The 26805-nt window shown below is 43.9% G+C and overlaps 1 protein-coding gene across 2 annotated transcripts; it reads right to left on the bottom strand.

The window, feature by feature from the left end:
• Window positions 1–1558: 1558 nt before the first annotated feature.
• Window positions 1559–24075, bottom strand: LOC147884701 (uncharacterized). Of its 2 annotated transcripts, none has more exons than XM_087397843.1 (11): window positions 23615–24075; window positions 22509–23533; window positions 22256–22409; window positions 21799–21983; window positions 21500–21675; window positions 3927–3984; window positions 3681–3799; window positions 3499–3588; window positions 3005–3119; window positions 2487–2907; window positions 1559–2299 (listed from the first exon to the last, which is right to left on the bottom strand). In XM_087397843.1, exons 1-10 carry the CDS (start codon window positions 23745–23747, stop codon window positions 2731–2733), a joined length of 2232 nt encoding a protein of 743 aa, XP_087253969.1. In that variant the 5' UTR covers window positions 23748–24075; the 3' UTR covers window positions 1559–2299; window positions 2487–2730. The 2 variants fall into 2 exon arrangements, with proteins under 2 accessions (XP_087253969.1, XP_087253968.1); XM_087397842.1 differs by having other exon boundaries at window positions 2524–2907.
• Window positions 24076–26805: the final 2730 nt, after the last annotated feature.

The raw sequence follows: 26805 nt of genomic DNA, 5'->3' as shown, positions 1-26805 counted from the left end.
GAGGAGAGTGGGGCTGAGGAAGGAGAAAAGTGAAAGGAGGGCTGAGGGAGGAGCTAGCTGGTGGAGAGGGAGAGGAAGCCAAGGAGCGAGTGGAGGAGGAAGGAGGATGGAGGGAGGGAACGAGGCAAGAAGCAGCCGAGGAAGGAAGGATACGGAACAGGGAAGGGAGTGGAGAAGATGCGGAGGAGGAGGGAGGATGGAGGCAAGGAAGGAGGCAAGGATCAGCGGAGGAAGGAAGGATACGGAACAGGGAAGGGAGTGGAGGAGATGCGGAGCAAGGAAGGGAGCGGAGGAGGAGCAAAGATGGGATTTTATTCATGCATTTAGATTAGGTTAATTGGCAGATGCAGGGGAAGGGTAGATTAATTAATAGGTTTTAGTGGTAGGAGCGATTAGGACCTCAAAGCAGTGCTTCCATAATACAATACCAGTTGCAAGCCCACAATCCCATTCGAGAATATAATTTCACCAACATAATCAAAGTTTGTCCGAAATTTAGGGGTCTATGCACCCTTGCATTCATGAATGATTAACGTGAAGAAATAAGGCAGCTTCCTGTGACCAATCTTGGAAGTTATATTGCATACAACTGCAAAAGTTGCATACATGTAAACCTTAAAAGTATATGCTCATGTAAAGCCTCAAAAGTATCTAAATAGTGAATTCTCTCCCGGACAAACTTTGCTTATGTCGATGAAATGGATACAAAAAGACTACCCTAAAAGGCCTCGGAGACAACCAAGCACAAGGACTACTACAAATTATTAATGGAATATTGGGAATAGATGCCAAGGACCTTCCAATGAAGGTTGTGGCCATTAGAGATTTGGCAAAGCAAAAAAATTTAGTAGGGGAGTGGGAATGTGGGGGTGAATGATATTCTCCTGATGACAAATCAGTCCATGTTGGTTTTGGAGGACAACGACCAAAAAGAAAGAGAAAGAACTTATTAAAAGTCTTTGGAAAACCAAAGGGTCTATTACTAAAAGAACCTAATACAATGAGCTTAGGCACTAAGTGGGCATCAACACCCATGATGATACAAAAGAGAACCCATAATCATGATCATAACGATACCAATACATTGAGAGAAGACTCTCCGAGCTCATGGAGTGGATGGGAGCTCGCGAGGACATCAACCCTAAGAGGGGGTCGCTGATGTGCAAGGCTGCCAGTGCATAAAAGCTGTGATGGAGCACGGGTGGCTGCCGACACGTGTGGCCCGCAGGGGTCTCCTGGCAATGGCCCTGCGGCACTGTCACTCCTATCCATCATGTCTCCAGTCTGGTGAGCATGGGAGGGATACAAAAGACAAATACCACACACTGCTCACCTATCGTGCATACATGAATAGAGCACACATACTGACCAAAGTTGTGTTTAGCCACACACACAGAACTAGGCAGTTGCTAGATAGACCAACTATTGCTGCAAATGTACTTTTGTCCAATGGATCATATTGGGTCTCCCATAGACATCAATACCATCATATGGTATCATATCATCTCTCTCTCTCTTTCTCTCTCTCTCTCTCTCTTCTAAATATACAATTCAACCAACAAAATGCATATATAGCAGTCTCCATAGGTCAAGGGCAAACACAATATGATCACAACTAGAACTAGGATCAAAGATACAGTTTGTTCCTTTCAGAAACCTTTGCATTCTCATAACAAACAGTTATCTTATTTCTGCAACTAGTAGGTGCACAAAATCAGTGCATGCATCTTCAATATTGTGACACCAAGTTGTACGACATTGTGAGAAAAAGTAACGAGCTCGCAAATAATGTCTTGTGGTTCAGCTTGGCCTTAAGGTCATCTGCATGCCACACCAAATATAGTAGAACAGATGACGCGAGCATAACATAGAACTCCCTTCTGAGCAGAACAGTCATAACCTCCGTAACTTCTCAGATATTCATCCTGAAAGTGCACTTACTCACACAAGGTAAGTCATCCTCTCAGTTGGATAAGTTAAAAGCTTTTCATATATACATACAGGCCTCCAGGAAGATTCCTGAGCAGGTTCGGTTGCGCACCTTGCTATCAAAAATCCCCACTTACAGTACCAGACTAGGCTACAAAGTCCAGGTTGCCAATAGTCCTGGACAATATTTCAGGCCCATATTGAGGCCATAGACTTACTCCTCACATGCCTCCAACTGTCCAAAGCAATTGAGGATCTCGAGATCATATAATTACTCGCAATGATCATTGGTATACATGCAATTGTTCTTGCTGAAGAATCTCCCCTCAAACAATCAACATTCCACAGTTGATTTTACCTGATAAATTTCCTGATTATACAAAAATATCATAAGAGAGGTTAGATATGCCTTGATTCAAAAACTACAACACAGCCTACAACATGAGAAATACCTACGCACAGCAGAAAAAAGAGAGCTATTTAAAGTTCTAGTCAGGACAAATTTGACAAAAATAGAAGCAGATGTAATAAACTTATCATCAATTCCTTCTGGGTACTCGCCGTTATATCCTTGGTATACTTGGATAGACTCACCTGTCAAGGTAAGGTATTAACATGGGCAGGAAACTTTCTTTTACCATCTAGGACAGCCCTTTAACACTTCAGACTTCCAATCTAAGCTTTGTAACATGATCTGAACAAATTGAATTCATATTTGCATTTCATCGTCGCTTTGAAATTGTGCCTCTTTCGAAGCAGGTTGCCAACAGTAAAATGTAAGAATTCAGAAACATTGAGGACTCAATCCTTGAATAAGTCAGCTCCTGCCTCCACATCATCTGTGTTCAGATCTCCATGCTGTGCCATCAAAATCCTATATATGCGCCTTGAACAAGCAGGTCCAACACGCCTGTTACTTTCTCCACCTAGCAGGCCCTCCTTTGTCAGATTCTGAAGAAGGTATTCCTTTTCATAAACCTGCAAAAATAAACGAATCACACATGTAAGATCCAAAAATACCATCTGACAAACGCCCACAGAAATTGCCTTCCTGAAAATAGATTGAAAGACTTACAGTTTTTGAAGTATCCAAGTACTCTTTGAAAAGTGCATGCATGGAAGGGTACTTTCTAGCAATTGCTATGGCACATGATCCTGAAACCTTTGGAATCGCCACTAAAGCTTTAAGCCTGAAATTAGCAAAGTCCTTCCAGTCACAAATCTATTCACAGATACAATATTATGCTGATCAATCTCCGTTGCACCAGCAGTATCTAGCTTGCAATCAATTGTATCTGCCCTATTCAATGATCACAGTATACCAAGCCGCTACAATTTACAAGGATTAAACAGGAACCAAATCCCCAGAATGAAGAACCTCAGAATTAAGAGTTGCCACTAGAGGACAGAGACTTTATACTAGCATTTAAGAAAATGCTGGGGCCACAGAATAGAACCCAGAGACGCACAGATACCTGTACGACATAAAGGACCTCTAAACGTCCCTTTCAGATATCTGAAATTATCCCATATCAAATGAAAACAAAAGTGACAAGCTAAGGCACTTACCATACATCCTTCTTTATGACCTCATTGTTTGGGTCATGACGCACAACATGATCTCCATTTGCACTTAAAGAAAGAGGAGTCAATTTACGCCTGGAGAAAAAAGTGCACCATTGTTAGTTAAGAGAAGATCTTCAGTCTGATATTTGAGGTAAAAATGCTGACATGAAGTATGGCAAACATACTTGAACGGGCACTCTGCTAGACTGCGTGTCAAACCTACAATATGATCGGCCACTTCAGCATCATCCACACATACTCGTGAATGCACTCTATCATAAGACGTGACCAATTTCGCCAGAACCTGTGAATGCAATACCAGTCCTCTGAAAAACTTGTTTGGTACTCATAATTCAAGGAGCCTATATTGCAAACAAATCAATCACATCCATAAACACATTACTCAAAGAATCCCAGCAATCATTATGTACTTGCTCAACAGGTGGTCGAATCCATTTATCCCCAGGAGTCTTGTATTGCAGCTGCTCTCTGTTAAAGCACAAGACACAATTTTCAGGTATCACTTGCCCCATCCGGAAAGCATGCCATGTTTTGTACATGATGCCTATTCAAATAATTTGAGCTGGTAGGGGATAACATGCAGGGAAATTAAAACGTGCTGTATTCCAATACATCCTTGTAATACAAGACATGCTAAGATGGATATTCACATGGGGTATGGTAGCCGAGCTCACACATGGGCGACATCAAAGGTGACACCATAGCTGTAAGAAATGGTATTCAACCAAAGGGTATCCACTGGTGGAAGACTAATAGAGCTCCCAGGAATAACAAGCAGTACGAAATCAAACTTCTTTACTTGTGTGTACGTCACAACCATGGATGTGTGTGCAAGCCAGTAAATAGACAGTGCATCCAAGAAACCACAATGGTATATTCCCGTCCAAAACTGGCCACAATACAAAAGAGATGCAGAGTCCCACCAAACCGTGGTCCTTTGATCTTACCAAAAGCTCTCCCACTATCTGCCTGGCACTCCTAAATGTCTGAGTCCACGTGCTCCTCGAAGCTTGTGTACACTCCAATGATCCTTCCACCTTACTGCCAGGGTAGTAAGCTTAGGTGGGCAGCCTCTCTTGAGCAAAGTCTGCCTTCTAGATGCTTCCTTTACCTCCCAGATGTAGGCCAAGGGTATCCCTGCTGCTGCTCCTTTCTGCTCTAAGATTGCTGCTCCACATGACGCCTAGTATGGGCCAAATGCTCCCCTTTTATAGGCCCACAAAAAACCGACTGGTAGGAAGGTATTGACCGACCCAATCAGGCCCCCCCCCCACCCGACTTTCTTGCTCTATATCAGCCGACGCAATCAGCCTTGGATTGGACCACATATCCATGCATATGCAGGCCCTGTCTGGCCATGTGGCAGGCTGCCACTGGCCCAGGCAGGCCCGCCCTTATTCCAGCCTGCTCTTGGTCTTTCTCCAGGCCCATAGGCCTTCCAAACAGCCGTGATCTTTGCTCCGGCTTCCTGCTGCAGATCAAAACCCTGCCATGTCTATTCCAGGTCCCAGAACACCATCCAACAGGCCTGTACATAGGTCCATACTGCTGACACAGGTCCGTACTGCAGATGATGTCATCGCGTGCCTCATGGCCTTGTCTTCTTGCTGGTTCCCTGTGCAGGCCTGTCCTCTCCATCCATGGACAGCCACATGGCACTGCTGTACCATTTCTACCCACCATGGTGGCCCTGAACTGCTAGGTACTTCCTCTCTTTGTCTACCTTCCACATGGCAGCCCATGTGCTGCCCATGTGGCAGACCCATGACCATTTCTATTGTCCTATGGTCCAGCCCTCTGACCCACTCCTCATTTGGGGCTCACAGGTGGGGAGGTGACCAACCCTGATGGGACACCCCTTTCATCGACCCACATTGGGCCCATCCCAATCCGTCAATGAAGATGCTCCAATAGCTCCCATGCCGTAGCCCTCTGGAACACTTTGGGGTCATCAGTGGCTCGTGCTCCACCAAGTACGGTTCTGCATAAGCACACCAGTCTATTACACAGGTCCATCCAAGGTAGCATCTGATGGTACCACCACCTTCAATCATGAACCCGCCTTCGAACTTGAGCACTCCAGGTACACTATCATCCAATTGCCCCCCTCATGCTGGGTGAACAGCCTGAAGTCGTCCAGGTACCAAACTCTCAGGGGTTGTCTCAACTAGTCCTCCGTCGGGCAAGGTCTGCAACCAAATAGCACACCCGAGACATTACAGCCCAAATATAAATCCAGATTACCTGGACCGTAAAGCTCCATGTGTGGTTCTGTGTTGTGCCCTTCTTAGTCATAGCCTCCGTCTAACTCTCAGTCCTCAGGTCCTGTCAAAGAATCGCCCTCTGTGTCAGCAACACCAGCCAAGTACCCAGATGGCTCCAGGCACTCATGACTGTCCATCACACTCACAAAAAATCTTGACTCTTCTTCTGAGCATCTTTAAATGTCGGACATCTTGATAGTAGCACCGGGGTCCGTATACCTAATCTCAGCAACACTGGGAGATGCCACCAAGAAAAGTTCCTTCTCTAACCACCGACTGAGTTGACTCCTTTGATTGTAAGCTAGCCCTCTTCTTCTTTGGATCAGCCTTATTCTTTCTCCAATCCTTCACAAAATGCCCTAGCTCATCACAATAGAAGCATTTCTTTTTCTTTCTCTTCTTCTTGTTCTCTTCATATGAAGAGTCCACTCCGTTGTTAGATTTGTCCTTCTGGGTTTGCCTTTGTCAAGCTTACAATTTACCCTTGCCCTTGCCTTTGCTCTTGTCCTATGCTGCTAAGGCTTTGTCATCCATTTTGTCATACTTTTTTTCCCGAGCTTCTTGTTGTAGCAACAACGGAACTAGCTCCTCAAATGTCATTGGCGCCACCCTCTGCCCTGCAATCATTGTAGTAACAAAAATACTATAACTCTGAGGGAGCATTCCCAGCAACTGCCTTACCATCCCTGCTCGAGCTCTCCTTTGACCAACTGTTGCTAGCTAATCCCGCACCACCTTCATCTTGGTGATGTGTTCTTGTATTGATACCCCTTCCTCCATGCTCATGCCATACAGCTCCATCTCGAGCTCAAGATCCTCGCCCGTTATTGAACACATACATGTCCCTCAATGTTGTCAAGGCCTCAAAAGAAGTGTTCGCCATCTGTATATGAGGAAGCGTCTGTCGTGGTACCCACTTCTCTAACAACCTACTACACATCCCCTTGTGTGATAGGCTGATCCTGGACCTGATCTAGAGCATCCAAAGGCTGCTCTGCATCAGCATGTGCACGCTAAATATTCTGATTCTCTACTGGCTGCTCTGAAGTGCCTTCAATTGCTAGTGGAAGCAACCCTTCAAACACACCCTGAGTGCCTGTATGCAGCTGTCTATGAAACTCAGTCATAAACTAATCTGAGTTGTCTCCAAAAATCACATCTCTACTTACAAAATTCCTTCTTGGCTGAGAATTAGAGAGACGATAAGCCTTGATGTCACTATTGTAGCCAAAAAAAATGCACTTAAATGCCTTATCATCCAGCTTGGTTCTGAACTAACTAGGCATGTGTCAATAGGCTACACAACCAAAAACCCTAAGGTAGCCCACTTGGGTTTCTATTGTACCAAGGTCCAAGCCTCAAAGAGAGTCACAAATTTCAAGGCCTTGGGGGGGCATCTGTTCAAAACAAGTGCTCACACATTATTGCCTGCATCCAAAATCCGTGTGGCAACCTATTTCCAAAGATCATGCAAGATGCCTTCAAAGAAGTCTTGAAGGAAAGAGGGATTATGCATCAGTCTGCAGCCCCATATACACCTCAACAAAATGGTGTCCAGAACTTTGCACCTAGACCAAGGTGGTAAGAGGCGTAAGAGGCACGTAAGGTACGAGAGTCTAAAGCCTCTTAAATTTTAGAGCCGTAAGAGGCATTAGTTATGTTTTTAAATTTTATTTTTCCAAGAGGGAGTAGACTTAAAACATAGGTTCACAAGGCACATATGTGTACTCATACGAAACATAACAATCATTGATCAGCCTGCATTATGGAAGATTAGTGAGAACTCAGGCTAGACTCTAGAGAAGTTCAACACTCAATACATATCACAAGTTTGAATAGAATTCAGAGCTGAAATATCACATATGACAGGACTCATAACTCATCATATAAATTGAGAACTTGAGCATGGATGAGTATGAGAGGCTGAACATGGATGAGCATCAAGCATGAGATCACAATCTTGAGCAATGGAGGGGCTTTACAGTGATGGAGATGCCATGGAGAGAGAAGGTAGAGCTTAAGAAACTAACGGCATAAGCATATCAATGTACAGGCAATGTACATGTTCACAAAGACTGGAAGTCTTGACTATGCAAGGTATGAAATGTTTTGACTTGTGTTCTTATAATTAATATATACAATTACCAACATCAATACCCTACCTCCCTCCAAATCCTACCAACCTACCAATGCCCTACCCCACAAAAAGATAAACCCCCCTCCCCACCCCAAAAAAAAGAAAAAACACACACCTCTTATGTGTGTAGTCTCTGGCACAGAATTCAGAGTTGTAGATATAAGCTGACTATCAAGTATAACTTCATCGTTCCTCTAAGATCCTAGATCTCAATCAAATGATCCACCCTTCAGCATCTTGGCATTATCAAGCTCTCTTGTCAAGGGAGACCCTGCCCTCATTCCTTGCCTCAAGCTTGCTTGGAGGTTCTGGAGAAGCAGATATGAGATATGAGGCACCTCTTAATAGACAATGCAATTGGTACAACAAGCCTGCCTATTGTCTGTCACGAGGACTACCTCCTTGCTGAGGTGTACCAAGAGCAATGGCTGTATCTCCTCAACAGGCATATTCCTCTGCAACAAAAACCCCATAGACCCGTTGCAACCAAAAGATTATTTACATAAAGCTCCACAGAAAATAATTGGTGCCATCCATCTATCCTCCTCAGCCAAAACTCTAAAAACATCTCTCGGATTTTGATTCTGATTCTACGCCATCTCCACAGATGAATGCACAAACAGTCCCAAAAACTCTCGTGCTGTTGTACTACAATGTAATACACTGTTTCAGAAGCCAATACTTCACTAGGAAAATGCAGCCTGAATATATCAGTTCTAAACTGACAAAACAGACTGTTTGAACAGTAGCAAAGAGAATTAAATCTGCCACAAACAAGCAACTGCTTGGCTCAATCAAAACACATACCCGGTGAATATCCCTAATGTAGGGCTGCAAAACACCTCCAACACAGTCCCAAAAGTAAATTCCCATAAGTAACTGAAATCAAACCTTGACTGCTTTTCCAGCCGTGGGAGTAGAGAACGCACCTGAAAGTGTAAAACCTTGACAGTAAATGGCTGTTTTTCAATTCTGTTTTGGTCAAGTTAGTAAATTTCTAAACTGTGGGAGTTGAAAATGCACCCAGGAGTACAAAACCTGAGCTGCCCTCATGAAAAATTGCATGGAAGAGGCCCAAATCAGCAAGGCAACAGCTCCAGGAGCATAAACACAATCGACAAGGTGGACCAGCAAGTAGAGGTCAAAACAGATCTGAAAATGACCTCGAATGAGTTCTAGAATGTCATAAACTGAGGTGGTCAGACTTGGAACTGTTGCTGCAACTTTGAATAAGCAAATAAACCTTCCAAAATTGGGTCAATCACTCAAAAAATAGCTTGAAATCCTCCAGAACAGAGACAGCCAGCAGCAAATCTTCTCCAGAAGTAGGGTGATTGCTTCAGAAGTGAAAAACAGTAGAAAACTAGTGGAAATGAACAAAAAAAGCAGCACAAGAGGGCTATCAACATGACAAAACCCGAGGTCAACCCTATGGTGAGTTAAAACTCACTCTACTACTAACTCAACCACTAACTAAGGTTAGGGGGAAAACCTTAGAAGGACAAAGTGCCCCTAACCCTCCTAACTACTTGACACATTGCCCATTGCCTTAAATATTACAATATTACTACACCGACTCTGCATGCCTGTATGTGCTCACTGGCGGCAAATACAAGCATGAACTCCCGACTGTGCACTCCTACTAGGTCAATCTCAATGCAGAGGTTGCATACTAAAAGATTGAGAAGTGGATTGACCTCTCGCCCACTATTGTGAACTGCTATGCAAACCCAAGCAACCCTACTTGGTGTGGTAAAAGGGGCAACATCGTTCATGGGAGCACTCATGGGTCAGCCCAAAATAGATGCTCTATCTGCAAGGGTGCAAAGAGCTGTAAATTGGATGATAGCCACAAGTCAAACAAGAGGATGCTCGGAGGTGCAAAGAGGCGTCCTCAACCATACTGAGGAATAGAGTGCTTAAACTGGAACAGCCCTTTACATTGAGCCAAGAAAGGTGCTCTGATACCATTGTAAAAAACGGAGGGAGGAGGCAGAAGGAAGGGGGGGGATGCATGATAGCAAAAGGGAGGCATGAGGAAGGTGGAGGGAGAAACAAAGAAAGAAAGAAAGTTTATTAAAGTCTTCGAAAGAACGATGGGTCTAGGAAACTGTGAGAAACTTGATACAAGCCAGCTGAAAGGGTGGAGCTACTAACAGAGCATCAACACCCATACAAAAAGCAAAAAACTACATGCTACATAGTCATATCAAAATAACAATCATCTGTTGGAACTATCGGAGTCCTAGTGTGTGTGGTCCTAGAGTCCTAGGAGTGTCCTACAGTTGTGTAAGTGTGAAGAGTCTTGAGGCCACTTGTGCCACCTCATGTGGTAGGTGTGATTCCTCCCCTAGATTATAGGATCTAGATTCTCTTGTGTGTGACCTCATCTAAGAGGTGTCTGTGTGGGAAGATAAGGCTTGCCCAGGCTATAAATGAGGCTATGTACTTGCTATGATTACACAATCTATCAACATCAGTTCGTGCCTCAGCTCTTGTCTCTAACCTGTGATTGAGTGTCTCTCACCCTCTCCCCATTTTCAACAGTTGGTATCAGAGCCACCTTGAAGCTCCTGCTTGATGGCATTCCTCTTCGATTGAGCAGCTCTATGTTGTTCATCGAGTTAATGTTGTTTGTTGCGCCATCAGCCTCAAGAATGCCGAAGTCGCGGTAGTAATCCTACCCACGCTGATGCTACCTCTTTCCTGCTAACTCCTCTACCCGCTACCTCTCTCCTCCGCTGGGCCACTCTTCCGCCATCTCCACGTTGCTGTCCAAATGGCCACTTCAATTATGCCCATTGCTGCTGCCGCCTCTCAGCTCTCCTCCTTCCGCCCCTAATCTGCGCAATCTCCAGTAGCAGCATTCTACCCCAATGACCTACGACAGCTCCTGCGAAGGCGTCGAGATCCGTGTCTTGTAATAGGTGCGATGATTTGGCGGCATCTCGCATGTACCGGCGGCTGGCGACCTTGTGAGGGCCGTGGCCATCGACTCGCACATCACAGCCTCACCGTTGAAGATCTTGAAGAAAGAGCTTCACCACCATCTTCAACTCCATTTTGACCAGATCTGCACCAAACAGCCGACTGTTGCTGATTCATTGTTGCGTATGAAGCTGATTTTTCGAAGCTGAAGATTGACAAAATGCTGCAGGAAAGCATGGTCGTTATTGCTGCTGAATGCGCCCTTTTCCTAGACGACCTGCATCTGAAATGAACTAATTCCAGCTCGTTTTTCTTACTGTTCAAGTTGTCACCAGCTCCAAAAACGCTGCCACATTTGGAGGGGATTCAGACCGACCTTGAAGCCCAGCATTTCTGCTCCATGACGACCTGAAGAGCGGCTTGTTCCAGCCCATTTCTGAGCCCAAAATCCTAAATTGCAATTTTCAAGAATTCTGCCTCATTTTGGGTGAATGTGTTGGGGCTTTTATGATCTGAAGCTTCCCTAGTATTGCTAGAACACTATGCTCTAGGAAATTTTGAAAAGCCCCAATTTTCTGCAAACCCTAATTTTTGCAGCAACCCTAACCCTAAAATTTAGGGCTTTTCTGTCCTATGTCTTCCTTTGGCATAATTGAAGCTTCTACTATGTAAAATTTGGGGCTTTTTTTGCAAAATTTGAGTAAACATTGTAAGGGGATTAGACACTGGCTGTAATAACAACTAAGACCTTCCCACCAATGGATAGCATAAAAAACTCCTCGTTCATCGAGAAATTTTCAGGGAGCAATTTCCCAACTTGGCAAACAAAACTCCGGCTTCTTCTTATGCGAGAAGGCATATGGAATATCACCAATGGCAAGGAGCCAAAACCCCAAAGTGATGATGCTAGAATCAGTTGGTGGGAGAACCAAAATGATAAAGCAATGGCTATCATGGGCCTAGCTTTAGCTGACAACCTTATCCACCATGTGGATTTTGATAAGACTGCAAATGATGTTTGGGAAAAATTAGAGAATTTGTTTGGAAATAAGATCAATAATTCCAAAGTCTTTCTCAAACAAAAACTCTTCAAGCTCAAGATGAAGGAAACTGAAACCCTCAATGAACACTTGAGCAATCTTGGGTCAATTCTCCAACAATTATCTGCCATCCGAGCCATTGTTGAAGATGATGATCAAGTTGCTGTACTTCTCTCAAGTATTGAAGACATTTCCAAGTACAATGAGATCCTTGCTGTCCTAAGAGTCAGCCGCAATATGAGCTTTAAGGATATGGTAGCTCATCTCATTGATGAGGACCGTAGGCTTACAGAGAAAGCAGAATCTTCCTTTGAGTCTGGCAAAGCATTCTTTCTCAAGAATAAGCCCAAGAAGAAAGGAAAACCTCTTAAATGTAATTACTGTCAAAAGCTTGGCCATCCAGAGGATCGTTGCTTCAAGAAGATGGCAAAGGTACAAGCCAAAGAACATGCCAATCTGGTTGCAGAGCAGAGCGAGGACGAAGACGATGAAGCTACACCTTCTGGACCTGAGGAACAAGCCTGCACTGCTGCTGTTTTTGGTCTATCCCTCCACGAGGTGATAGATGAAGAGTGGGCTTTCTAGAGTCATGTGTGTTAGGTACTCTGCCTTCGGTAGTCCCCCTAAAATGATGTAATAATTTGTCATTTTGTGTGCCTTGTCCTATACAAGGCTCCACTTATTTCCATGTACCCAGTTAGGAGACAGGGGGGTTGTTATGTCTTTCCTTTATCAGGCCTGGCCGAGTTCCAGGATGGTGGTGTACTCCCTAGACCTATGAGTTGGTCATGCATCCATGCTCAGATTTGAGTCTCTGATCACGTTGACACCTAAGCCATGAGAGTGCTTGGTTCAACCTCTGAATTATGCTCAGCTGTTAGCCTCTGAGATTGCCTGGGATGCATAGTCTGGATAATGTCATAGTTTCTCACCCTAGCTCCGAAGGGGGGTTCGTCGGAACTATCAAAGTCCTAGTGTGTGTGGTCCTAGAGTCCTAGGAGTGTCCTACAGTTGTGTGAGTGTGAAGAGTCTTGAGGCCACTTGTGCCACCTCATGTGGTAGGTGTGATTCCTCCACTAGATTATAGGATCTAGATTCTCTTGTGTGTGACCTCATCTATGAGGTGTCTATGTGGGAAGATAAGGCTTGCCCAACCTATAAATGAGGCTATGTACTTGCTATGATTACACAATCTATCAACATCAGTTCGTGCCTCAGCTCTTGTCTCTAACCTGTGATTGAGTCTCTCACCCTCTCCCCATTTTCAACATCATCTACAACATCACTATCATATGTGGGAGAGGAGAGCACACACAAAGGAATAAGGAGACACCAAAAGTGGTGGAGCAAAAGCTACTCCAGCTTATTCCTCTTTCATATATATATGAGTATACATGGGCACTGTACAAGTGGGTGGGCACACTGCCCTTTACCCCAACAACCTCCCACTTAAAGGCAGTGTGCCTTTAAGGGAGTATAGTACACATATAATACAATCAGCCATAGGCTGAAAAACAAGATGACCAGACCGTCATCCTATGCCCATCGGCACTTTACAATGTGCAAAGTGCATAGAGGATAAGCTGCTAGCAGACATCAGGTTTGCAAGATAGAAAATGGCAAGCTGTAGATGCCTGTCAACCAAGACCCATGCCAGATCTCACTGGGAGAGTGAACTCTCACCACCACGTGCTCCTGTGCTAAGTCCATAGCACCTGAACTGTCACTGTGTAAAGAAAATGTCTCTGTACCACCTGTGACCATAAGCACATAACCTACAATAGACCTCTGCTAATCTACCCAACCTGCATCACCTGCATGCTGCTCCTGGAAGCATAAGGACCTGATGTCCACAACCGCTTCCCTACTGCCAAAATCTACCATAATCATGCTACCAACTCCCACTGCAACGGAAGCAAGAACTGGAAGTGTAGCACCAATGGCAAACATGTGAGAACCAAGTCTCAACACAGTCAACTATGGCTGCCATATCAACCATAACTTGCTGCTCAACTGATCTGTGATCGTCAAACCTGCAGTGTTTCAAGTATGAAGCCAATACAGGCAATGGAGTACTCAGTAACTTCCCCCTCTCCATACTGAAACAACCAAGTATCTGACAAACATCATCAAGACCATGCAGCTCCCACTGCAAAGCATCCCTATCCATAAGGAACCATATGGCAAGTAACCTCAGAAGGATAGCAACCTCCTGAATACTGAGACCATAACCTGTCTCACTGCGCATCACATCCTGAGCTCTCATAACGGTATCAAACCTATGAAGCCAAGCTCGAGGGGATTGCTTCTGGCCATGAAGGCACTTACGAAGCAAACATATCAATGATTCCTGCCCATGCACAATATGACCCGAGTCAATAACTGCAGAAACCACATCTGTCCTGGCATAACCAGCAAATGGATCATACCGGGCATCATTAGCCAAGGTATCCTCCTCACCATGCATAGCCTCATCCTCATCTGCAAGAGGCACTCCGCATCCTAGGAGTAAATTGTAACTGTCCATAGAAGATGCATCAACAATCTCCATAGGAGTATAAACCTGTGGAATACTCGAGACATCTGACTGTCTCTGATTAAAATTAGGAAGTAATCGTGGCTGTCCCAAGTTTATAACCTGCTCACCGTGGGAAAAACCTCCCACTCCAAGGGATATAGACTGCCCCTGCAAAGAATTCGAATGTATCAGTGCACTTACACCCTCCTGGAACACCACTCTCCTGCTATCCACAATCCTGGGCTGTCTAAACATAGCATCCTCTCTGAAATAGACATTATGGCTGCGTATCAACTCTCTAGTTGAAGAATCCCATAACCTGTAGTCCCTACTGGACTCACTGTATCCAAGGAAGATACACCTCCTCGATCGGGAACCATGAGCATAAGCCTCGCAGCCAAACACACGTAAATGCTCATAACATGGTGCCCTGCCTGTCAAGAAGTCAAATGGCACTCTCCATTCAAAGATTTCCTGGGTGACCTGTTAAGCAAGTATGCAGCTGTCTTACATGCCTCAGCCCAATAGCATTTGGTAAGACCTGCATATCGTAGCATGCTACCAATCCTGTCCAATAGAATCCGATTTATGCCTTCTGCCAAGGCATCATGAGCAGAAAGAGAAGGAGTGGTCAACACCCTCCTGATACCAAGAGTATCACATAGATGCTGAAATCTAGAAGAGGTAAACTCTGCATCACCATCAGCCATCAAGCTCAATAGCTTCTTTCCTGACTGATTTTCAGCATTACCCAAGAAGCGCTGAAATGTATCATATACATCATGCTTTTGCCGAATCGGATATACCCATATGTACTTTGTAGCAGCATCAATAAATGTCACAAAGTAAGAGGCGCCACCCAGTGAAACGATAGGCATAGGCCCACAAACTGCACTATGAACCAACTGCAATGGCTCAAGATACCTCTCACTAACTGTCTTCCTCACAAAGGAGGATCCTAACTGCTGACCATCATCACAATCATGACATAAAATTTGAGAAACATCCATAAGAGGAATGTATCTCAATGTTGTAAGGGCTTCCATACCTGCAGTAGACATATGTCCAAGTCTGGCATACCATAAACTAGCTGATGGCTGCTTACTAATCATAAGCATCTTATCCTGGACACCTGATACATGCAATGCATAAGAGAATCCAACCCGTGATCCCCTAGCCATAACCAGATTGCCTCTAGCAATCTTCCATGCATGATCACCCAAAGAGACATGATAACCTGCCTCAACAAACTGTCCAGTACTGATCTTGCTCGTAGCAAGTCCTGGTATATGTCTAACCCTCTGTAGAACAAGAATAGAGCCACTAGGCATAACAAGGTGGATATCCCCATAACCATAGACATCCATAGAATGATCAATGCCCATCAAACCACTCTCCACAATGCATTCCTGATATGCACTGAACCATGACCTATGAGGGGTCATATGACATGAAGCACATGGATCTAACATCCAATCGCCGAGAATGGGTACATCAGTGGCCAAGAAGGAGGTGTCAGACATAGACAAAAGAATGCCTTTATCACTGCTACTGTCAGTGGAAACCCTGGCATCCACGCCTTGAAGCTCAACATGCTTCTTCTCCTTCTTCATGTCATTCTTAACCTTGCTCTTCTTCTTGTATTTTCTCAGCCATTTCCAGCAATACTTTTTCATGTGGCCATACTTTCCACAATAGAAACATCTAACACAAGTCCGAGAGCTAGACTTGCTCCTGGAATTCCCCCTTGAACATGACTTGTTTCTACCAATTGATCGACCTTTGGAGTGCATATCAAGGCTGTATTTCAGCCCATCAGGACATTTCAGTCCATCATGCTGTAACATAACACTATCATGGTCATACATCCGGCATATACGAGTATAAAATTCATATGCATGGTAGTCTACACCCTGTACACCATCTTGTACCTGCAAGTAGACTGACTTCGAGAGTGATGACTGAATGATAGAGCATGCTTGCTCATCCATGTCATCCCAATCACTCTGTTTAATGCTATTAGGCTTGACACCTTTGCATTGAATGGGCTTATGCTGCCTCTTCTGCACTAACACATCATAAATCTGCTCTTTCCAATACTGAAAGTTTGATCCATACAACCTCTCAATATCAAAGAGGGCACTACCAGCTGTAGATGCCATATCTGTGGCACAATAGGTCACAACAAAAGAGCAGTATAGTGCAATAGGCAACCCAAATGACCAAAAAATATAGTGTTGTCCAGACCAATCAGGTCTCCAAATAAATTGGCTGATCCAATGCTCAAAAGCACTCAACCATAAAGAGGCATAAACAAGAATATATGCCGCCCAGTAACCTTCCAATGCCTGGCAATTGAAGTAAGAAATGCACTGAACCAAATAAGCAATGCCTGCTCAACCAATGGCAATAAGAGCCCAGCTCAACTATCCATAAACATCAGTGCGGCATCCACCAATGCAAATCCATAATGCATCGAAATGGCATTTACTGCATAAACAATGCATCACCTCGAGTGTGCAATCCTTTGGCAACAAAATCAAGCATTCACCACTTGCCAAATGTGCCAAAGTGACTTGCCTAAATGCCAATAATGCCCTTGGACTGAAGTGAGATCCCATTCACTTTCTGTAATTTACTGTGAGTTCCCAATTCACTGTTGTGCAAGAGAAATTCCTACAACAATACCTCACAGCCACTTTGGGCAAAATAACACGCTGTCCCTGTTTTTGAACAGCGATATCTTTTCACTGAAAGACCAGATGCCAAAGCTGTAAACAGCAAAGTTGTAGCTGGTAGAAAGATCTACAACTTGTCAGTTGACCTCAAGAGCCAAATCCTTCTGGATTCTCAGATATTCTCACCTGAAAAACAGCTTCCTGCACATTGGTTACAAATAGACAGTAGACTGCAACTTTTTGTGATTTTGCAGAGGCTGTAACTCCTGCAGCTTATATCGGATCAACTTGCTTCCAAAAGCAAAGTTGTAGTATATTCTGTGAACTACAACTTTCCAGTTTGGCACAAAGTGCAATTCCGCACCAGGAAAGAGATATTCAGTCCTGAAAATGACTATTTTGTCATAAAAACAGCAACAGCAGCTTCCTTGAATGTTTGCTACCCTTTACAGCACTCATCTGCTCCGGCAAAAAACAGCCCAAAAAAATGGTCAAAATACATCCAGTAGATCACCCCGTATGTCAACTGCAACACCAGCAAAATGGCAAGTACAATGCCCAACAAATCAGCCCCAAGAATGCTCACGGATCAACAATGCTCTGATACCAGTTGTGGGAGAGGAGAGCACACACAAAGGAATAAGGAGACACCAAAAGTGGTGGAGCAAAAGCTACTCCAGCTTATTCCTCTTTCATATATATATGAGTATACATGGGCACTGTACAAGTGGGTGGGCACACTGCCCTTTACCCCAACATCATCAACATCATCATCAAAGCGACTGTCATCATAATACAAAGTGAAGTATGCTCTAAGGTCAACGTGGTCCCCCCTTGTCAAGGGTGAGGGAGCGATAGCATGAAATCAGAAATAGAGTGCTCCCGACTGAATGCAATCTTGCACTATCTCCTAGTCATAGCTATGTGTCTCATGAGAGCAACAGTGACGCCTGTTGGTCGCGCTCCCACACTCTAAACATGGAGGGAATATCCCCAAGCGTAATCTATGCATCAACCCTCTACCTGAGCTGCCATGTCACTGGCTCTAGGTCCCGATCATGTCTGTGGTCCAGCTGGAAAAACTCCGTGATCATGCTCTAAGAAGAGTCTACCAACGTACGCTCCTCCTATCTCTCAGATCAGAGTAGGCGCTCACAATGTCTGACTGACTCGTGATGAATGAACACAGCCAGGTATCTTTGATTTGGAAAAGAGAGAAATCGGGATAACAACCCGGAGCTATCTCTAAATAGCCAATAGAATCGCCCTCTAATCTCATAGTATACTAGGCATTTGAGGATGAAATGTTCCTTCGACTCAACCTCATGTAGGCCACACAAAGTGCATGTGTCTCTCCCTAGGTAGACCCTCTACCGGACCACTCTCTATACGGAGTCTATGTGAAGAAATCTGAAACTACCGAATAGAGATCCTCAGTGAATGGGGTAAATGAGCCCATGTGTATCCTTAAGCCCCTCAACCAAGATATGTAGGCAATGATCTCTATAGAAGCTGAGCTTCACTAGGCGTTGCATCAATGATGTACTGGAAGGGAGGACATCTATCCATGTGTAGCCCTAGTCGCTCAAACCATCTCACTGTGTGTGCAAACCAGCATCTCTAGTTACCTACAACCATAGTTTTTTCCATACGTTACCATACGCATACGTCATACGAGTATGGAAGTATGATTGGAGTATGGTTCAGCCCCTAGGGTTGAAACATATGTGACCCTAATTTTACTCAAAAACATTTAGAAAGATATACATTGTACACATTACATTGACATAGAGCTACAAACTTTCTCCAGAGACCAGAGTCATTTGGAATCTGGATTCTGATACATAGTGTCAATGATAGATCAATACTACACCAAACATCATGATCAAAGGTAGTAGGTAGTAGAAACTTGGAAGTAGGTACTACACCAAAACATCAAAGGCAAAACATCATAGAAGAAAAGGCTACCACAGCCCGTAAATAAAGCTGAAAATTGAAATGCATCACGATTCACAACCAATGAGACTCAAGCCTCAAGCTACAGCCTGCATCCTCATCCTCATTCTCTTGCTCATCCTCATCTCCATCATCATTTGCATCAGTGCCATCCTCCTCCTCCTCATCCTTCTCCTCCTTGAGGCCAACCACAGCCAAAGTTGGCCAATAGTGTACGGAGTACGGATTAGCCACGTACGGATTAGAATAGTGCTAAAAATGTGTTTTCCAAGGTTTTGGCCAGGCACAAAATCGATCCCCCCTCCCAAACAAAACAACCCCCCCAAGCCCCCCCCCCCCACACACACACAACAAAAAAACCAAACCACACCCAAAAAACAAAAACCCGAGGGGGGGGGGGAGTATGGAAAGCCGTACGGACGTCCGTACGTACGGCCATACGGAACGCGTACGGGAAAATGTCCGTACGCATACAAATGCAACTATGCCTACAGCCACAGATAGCGCCATAGAAGAGGGCAATGCTAACCAAGGTAACCTATTATGTCCAAAGGTGTGATCTCCGTATGCCCTAACTCGATATAAGTACGTGATGACTTGAAATGATGTATCTAGCTGCAATGGTGAAGATCCAAACTCAGCGTGGATGGTCTGACGGCTTACTGCGAATCATCCGTGATAGCATAAGAACCTGTAGTTGCTCCACACAAGCCCACTCGATATCTGGCAAGTCCGGCCCCCAGCAAGGGCTGCCGTACATAGTCAAAGAGTAGGCATTTGGTCCAAGGGTCGAGAAAATTTGAGCGGAGGCACTGCCTCTCTAGCTTGGCCAACGAGCCTGCATCGCCGATCTCATGGTAAAAATAGATCCGGAAAAGATAACCCCCAAGTATGTGTATGATGAGACAATCTCAACTAGTGACCCGTCAAAAGTAAACTACTCCCGATGCATTGCGACCCGAGATGTATTGAAGATCATGACCTTGGTTTTACCAAGGTTGACCTTCAGATCATGTGACTCACAGAAAGACTATAGTGCATCTAAGTGCCTCTGGAGACTCTCCGGTGAGGACGATAGGAGTACCACATCATCTGCATATAGCAATATCTGAATCAGAGTACCAGCAAGAGAGCATCCAGCCCCCTTGTGTCTCCGGTGGGTCAGCTAGTCCCCACCCCAGCTGAAATTGAAAAGGGTATAAAAGTAGGAGGGAAGGACACAAAAAGCGATAGGAGAGAGAGAAAGAAAGAAAGAAAGAAATTTTATTAAAGGTCCACGGAAGGCCATACATGGCCTATGGGACACAAAATCATCCGAAAGGAAAATACATCATCAACGATGCGCCAACTAGGTGGCCTCATCGTAATACCGCTAAGATGCCAAAAATGGCTACAAAAATCCTAGATACAAAATGAAATGAAATAGAGTACCAAAATTGCCTAGATACAAAATGTAAAATATGAAATATGAGGAACATCGTCTTCCCTAAGGGGTCTGTGATCCAAAGAAATGATGGAAGTCATGGCCATCGACCATGCCTCCTGCCATGAGTGTGAAGATCTGGGCAAGTGTCAAATGGGCTGCTGGCGGTGCCAAGTCTCCATGGAGCAATCTCCTCCGAAAATCTGCCATCATCCTCCGTCGTCTAGAAATAAAGCGACGGGTACGGCCTCTGTGTAAGATCATCCTGCGGTGCTGCCGGATCATGTCATATGTACATCCTCGGGGTGGAACCATCGGTGCTCTCTGGCAAGATGGGCTATCTCTGTGCTCATGGTCCTGCTCCTCATGAATAACCAGGTCTCTGGCAGGGATGCGACGGTGCTCTCTGAGGAATCTCTCTCTGTATCTGGTGATCTCCCTGATGAACAACGCTAAGCAATACTGATCCTCATACTCCATAATCCGAGAGAGAGGTCCAAATCCGTGCCCAAATAAACAGTGAAATCTGCCACGGATCTCATAAGAGAGAGAGAGAGAGAGAGAGAGAGATGTACGTGTGTTGGAGGATGAGGGAGCAGAATATGAGGATGAGATTAGATGTCCACGTCAAAAAGTACCTACAGAAGTGGTGGGGTTGGACCTATATAGCCCCCACCACAATCCCCTCTAATTTTCGCTGGAATCCTACTACATTAGTCCCTGTTTCCCCCTTCATTACCATAACAACCCCATGGAAGGACTTGGCAGACAAAGAGAAGGGAAAACAGAAGATGGTCACCAAGGGAGGGCAGCAGGAGATTGGGCTGGTGTAAATAGAGCAAAAAAACTTTGAAAGCATTACTTAAATTAGGTTCAGATGAGTTTGGGGGTTTAATCATGTCCCCCATTCTTGTATTACTGCTTACATCTAACAAATGTTCAATAGATGACATCTAGATTGATAACTGCAAGGATCTAATTAAAAAAAGAGGGAGTTCCAAGCATCTGCAGAGAAGCGACTGATGATAATGGTCCGTACCTTTTACTCAAATACCGCATAAGCTCATTGATCAAATAGCAGACAGTAAAGCCTGGATACTTTTTCTGAACATTTTCAATATGTCTGTCCAGATCACCTTGCATAATCATGTCTAAGAACTCCTCAGCTTGGAATACAACAAGTATGTAGGGTACAGCTTTATCCTCAAATAATAGCTGCAGCAAACAAGTCCCATCATCAATAAGACAACAAGTATATAGGGTACAGCTTTATCCTCAAGTAAAGCTGCATCAAACAAGTCCCATCATCAAAAAGATGACTAGCCTGGTCAGCTACACCTGAAGACTTGGTTTGTTTCCAGACTGAACTCTATCGTGTGAATCCTGTGATTGAGAATCTGCTGGTATATCATCCTTAGAATCTTTAGATGGCAATTTCATCTGCCATATTACAGTCTTTCTTACAGGATTTCGTTCAATGTGATACTTCAATTGCTTCTCTGCAAAGCGAGTCAACAGGCAACCTGGCCAGAAAGCACAAATCATATAAGGTAAGAAAAGCTTCTTGCAAAGATTTTTTGCAACATTCATTTCAAAATATCAGGGGATAGAAACTCAGAGGTTGAAAGGTCGTACATTGGCAAACATTTTTTGGAGCACTATCAGGGGAAAGAAAGCATAAGGTTGAAAGGTCATCGTTGTACTGGGACATAGTGAAAGCAGTGTCTGATTCAAAAGGGAAAAAACACACAACTAATCTATACTCCACAGCATTTAAAAGGTGAATGGAGCATGCCTCCAAGCTTCCCTCCCTCCACAACTTGTGTGTCCACGAAGGCAGTAATGTTCTGTAAAGCAAACCTGCCCTTTTCCCACCTCTCTTTCTCTCGTTCTACCTTTCTCCTTTCCGTTGCTTCTGTCCTTAATTCTTCCTTCCGCCTCTTCTCTTCCTGGGATGCACAGATCATACATTAAGACATGGCAAGACTGTCAATGCCATGTTCCTCGATTAAATAGCACAGCAATAATATTGACATTAAAACACTGACCTCATTCCTCCTCTTTCTTTCCTCCTGCTGCCGCTTCCTTTCTGCTTCTTTTTCCTGTCTTAAGCGGGATCTCTCCTCTTGTCTCTGTTCCTTTTTTGCCTCCTTTTCCTGCATTTTCTGAATCCGTCCATCAATCCTTCGCTGCTTTTCTGCTTCTTTTGCAAGAAGTTCCTCTTCCGTAGACTTGTTAGGATCAATGCCACCACCAGTCTTCCCACGTCGCCTTCCACAATTCTTCTTTTGCCTCTTACAATTTATACTGTCCTCTCCATCACTCAAGTCAGTACTACCACCACTGTGCCTTCCAGCGCCATGGAAGTTCCTCTTGTAAAGTGCGGACTCTCCAATTTCCCTGCCCTGTTGTGTACAGTCCACCTTCACCTCATGCGCAAGGGCTTGTACCCCAGCATATCCACCATCAAATTTGGAAGTCCCAATTTCATTGATCAATCCTGATACACGCTCATTCCATGTAGTGAAAGAATGATCATTCGACTCGAAGCTACGACTAGAGCCTGCAACGGGACTTTCCGAGATGCCAACAGCATTGTCAATGTCTTTAACGTTGTCCAAAGGTGCGTATACTATATGGGTCTTCTTATCTTCGGAACCAAAAGAATCGGATGGGCTCAATGTGATATGCAAATCACTCCGATCGGCATTAGGCTTATCAGCGGCAATATTACCTTTCAGATCCAGAATGTCGGAACCAGAGCAGTTATTGTATTGATCCAAGGCCTTGTACCCAAGACAAGGGTCGCTCTTCTTAAGGCAGGATAGGGCGAGAGTCGGACTCCAAGATTCGCTGTCACTGGAACATTTATGTAGACCGTGCCAGTTCGTATTATGTTTAAGGTCCGCAGCTCTGCTTTGTTCTAAAACAGGCTCCAAATCCTCTTTTGGAATTTTTTCAGGTAGAGTACTCAGCGCGAGTTCTTTCCCGCAAACAGACCCCTTAAATCCTAGGTGTGTATATGACCCATCAGACTCTGTATCGGAATCGAGGCAGACCACTTTGGGAATACCTGGTAGGACGAGAAATTATATTTGTGAATCACAGATATTGGCGAATCCAACAAATAACATCGATAGAAATGGTGACTTACTCTTGGCAAGTGGCTGTGGTTTTGACTTTGCCGAACAGTATCTTGGCAAAGAGGGAACGGAGTCTGAGAGAGTGACGCACTCCACTTGAGCTTTTTCCTTCCCCGACGGGAAGGCCCCCGCGTTTGAGAGCATACCGGCCAGGTGCCAGTTGAACAAGCCCAATCTCAATTCGAAATGCCGGGAATCAGGCTAAGTGCGACTCTGTGCTGCCGCATCTCCCTCGCCATCGCCATTCATGTGTTAAAGATGAATAGTGGTCTCTCATTCAATTCATTCAGTAAATCAATCTCTCTCGCGCGCGCTGTCTCTCTCTCTCTCTCTCTCGCAAAACTGAAAGAATCGATCCACGAGAGGCCGTATTGTGGTCTGCTGCTGCAGGAGAATGAATGGGAGAAGCTATCCTCGCGAGTCCAACATCCAGAGCACGCAAATTCGTCAGCCTGTCCTCTAAATTTGAAATCTCGTTGCAAAAAAAACTAAATTTGAAATGTCCTTGTGGTTACCCAAACAAGTTGAACCACTACAAGAAATAGAAATTAAGTCGCCAGAAAAAGGGAACAGAAATAGAAACAAGAGAGAAAGGGGGAAGACAAGGGAGCCTCAACAAATCACAAAAAAGATAGAAATATTTTAAAAATAGTGAATTTCACTTCTACAAAAATAATCATGTCCATATTTTCAAAGATGAAGTCCAACAAATACATAAATGAGGCGAGATAGAATAATTGATCCTCATTGAAGTCTATACAATATTGTCACATGGACTACAACCATATATGAATAAAGGTGTCGTTGTCCTTCGATCTTAGATCTATCTTGGATTTCCTTGCTCCCTTGCATCGATAACATGCATTAAAAGAGGGGAATGTTGTAAGAATTCAGATTGGAAACAAGCGATTTTGAATGGACAAGCAATTGAAAATATTCATATGATAATATATAAATATATAATTATTATAACCACACATAGTGTGGACAGGGAGGCGGAGCGCTTCCTTCCCCAAAGAGTTATAGTAGTGCTACTCAAACTTCTTCTTTTACCTCTTCTTGTGCTTCTTTTCTTTAATGCCCTGGCATTTAATACAGTCTCCCTTGAGGATTAAAAACCTCTGTTTTGAATTCAGTCTCTTCCAAGAGGATTCAAGGAGTTTGTCAACATCTGTTGACATTGCCTTATCTCTCTTTTTTCACTTTTCTATTGTAGGTTCTCGATGGCTATCCAAAGAGTTTGACATTGACATATTTTTCACAAAATTCCCATCCATTGAGTTTTGGTAAATGCATTTGCATCAATTGCTTACATTGATGTCTCTTTCACCACTCACTTTACCCTAGGGAGTTGTGCTTGTTGTAGATTCATGTCAAGATAGAACAGACCCATGACCGAAGGCCGCCGACTCCTCACGTCATAAGCGATACCTTAAAGGCATATGCCATTTAAGTAAAGTGAAAAGTTCCTACTGCTACAATCACAACCGAATGGTATCACAGAAACAGACACTTGTAAACTCAACGAAAAAACTATCACGAAGGCTGAGGCTGCAACCTTTCCAACCTCCTATGCTTCGAGATCTTCCGCCTTGACTTCCTCGAAGTGTAGTGCTAAGCTCCTACAATCTGCTTTTGAACTCTTTTGCATTTTCCAAGGTCCACGAAAGCAAGCTTGTTTTCAAGTAGTTATGGACTTGCGGTTCCACCTCTCCAAATTTTTTTTCTTATAGCATCTCTTAAACCTCTTCCATTGGTTCCCCTTGCTAGTGGAAATACAACAAAGCAATGGAGCACATAAGAACTTAATAGCTCCCCCCTGTAGTTTTCACCTTAAGGTTGATAATCCACGTAAACTTAGTTTCAAGTTCCAACAGCTACGTACTTCTTATTACCCACCACCAAGTTTGAATCCCATTCGTTGCTAGCAACAATAGCATGGATCATTGGACCTCTTAAAATTACATGTGCACCCATGCACGTATCTTCCTACCTGAAAATGGTCAATGTCCGTTGGATAGTTAGAGCTTGAACAAGAGAGAGGCGGGCCATATGATATGTATCATCGCACAAGACTTGAAACCAACGAGCCCAATATCTAGCTATTCGCCATTTTTGTTCCAAATGGTTCCGTGCTCGTTTCTAATTATTCCTTTTGTGAAACAAAAGCAGACACAATAGGTGCACTAGGAATAAAGAGAGAATTCTGGTAACCTTTCCTCCACAAACCGAAGTAATCTTTGTCTAATGTTGATTTTGAAGCTACGTCCTTTGAGCAAGCGATCACAATCCTGCTGTTCTGCGATGGCAATCGAATTGACAAGCTGATGTTTTGTATCTCAAGTGTAACTTGACGATCAAAAAACTACACTTCTGCCCTTTTGAAGGACCATCTAGTTTCGAAGATTATGAATGCGGCTCACCACCAAAAATGCTTGAAGGAAATGGCGGGAGAGCAAAAGAAAGATCACAAATCTCGTAATTGGAGTGCACATCACCTGGGTCAGGCAAAATAATATCAAAACCTTGTAGCAAAGCTGGATTGTTTCTTGATGATCAGAATCAATTGGAAAGAAAAGATAGGACTAAGAGAAATCTATATCAATCTCCTTTGAGAAATTCTAGGGAAATCAAAAAGCGTATGAGAAAGCAAATTTAGAGAAGAGGAAATAAATTTAGGGAAAATCGAGAACTATTGGATCTTGATCATCACAGCTTTTCAAATCAACATCTAGAAGTGTGACATGTGGTTTCATGAGGGCTCAAAGAATCAAAACTTCCCTCTAGGCTGCCTGTCATAACAAGGTGGGATCCCCACTAAGACCTCGCTTTTTAGCATGACAAGTGTAACGTAGCTCCATAAATATTTCCAATAACTTGTAAAAGGGAAACGATGGGTGTAAATTGAAAGAAAATGAAAAGAGAAAAAGTAAGTGAAGGTGAAGGAATATGGGGAAAGGTTGATGAGTGAAAGAGAGGAGAGAAAAGAGGTGAAAGAGGCGTGTAGTGGATGGACCATTAAATAAAAGTGGGGACATGCCTATTTTGGCAAGAGTAATATTAAGGTGGTGTCATACAAGAGCCTCTATCTTTAAAGAGAAATATCTAACAAAAGACAACCATTTAGGATCTCTAGAACAAAAGACGAGAACATATAGGACCCCCACAACCTTAAACTCTAAACAGATTAGAAGCTCTTAAA

Source organism: Dipteris shenzhenensis, chromosome 26 (assembly GCF_047967505.1).
Source record: "Dipteris shenzhenensis isolate YYH24624 ecotype China chromosome 26, Dip_SZ_1.0, whole genome shotgun sequence".
Classification (NCBI taxonomy): domain Eukaryota; kingdom Viridiplantae; phylum Streptophyta; class Polypodiopsida; order Gleicheniales; family Dipteridaceae; genus Dipteris; species Dipteris shenzhenensis.
Note: the sequence above shows the minus strand (reverse complement) of the source record. Positions and strands in the feature narration are given on the sequence as shown.

Coding starts and splice junctions, on each gene's coding strand:
- LOC147884701 (XM_087397843.1), bottom strand. CDS start 23,747: ATGCTCTCAAACGCGGGGGCCTTCCCGTCGGGGAAGGAAAAAGCTCAA. Junction 22,410..22,508: donor AAAGAAAGAGGAGGAATGAG/GTCAGTGTTTTA, acceptor TGTGCATCCCAG/GAAGAGAAGAGGCGGAAGGA. Junction 21,984..22,255: donor GGAGGGAGGGAAGCTTGGAG/GCATGCTCCATT, acceptor CTTTCTGGCCAG/GTTGCCTGTTGACTCGCTTT.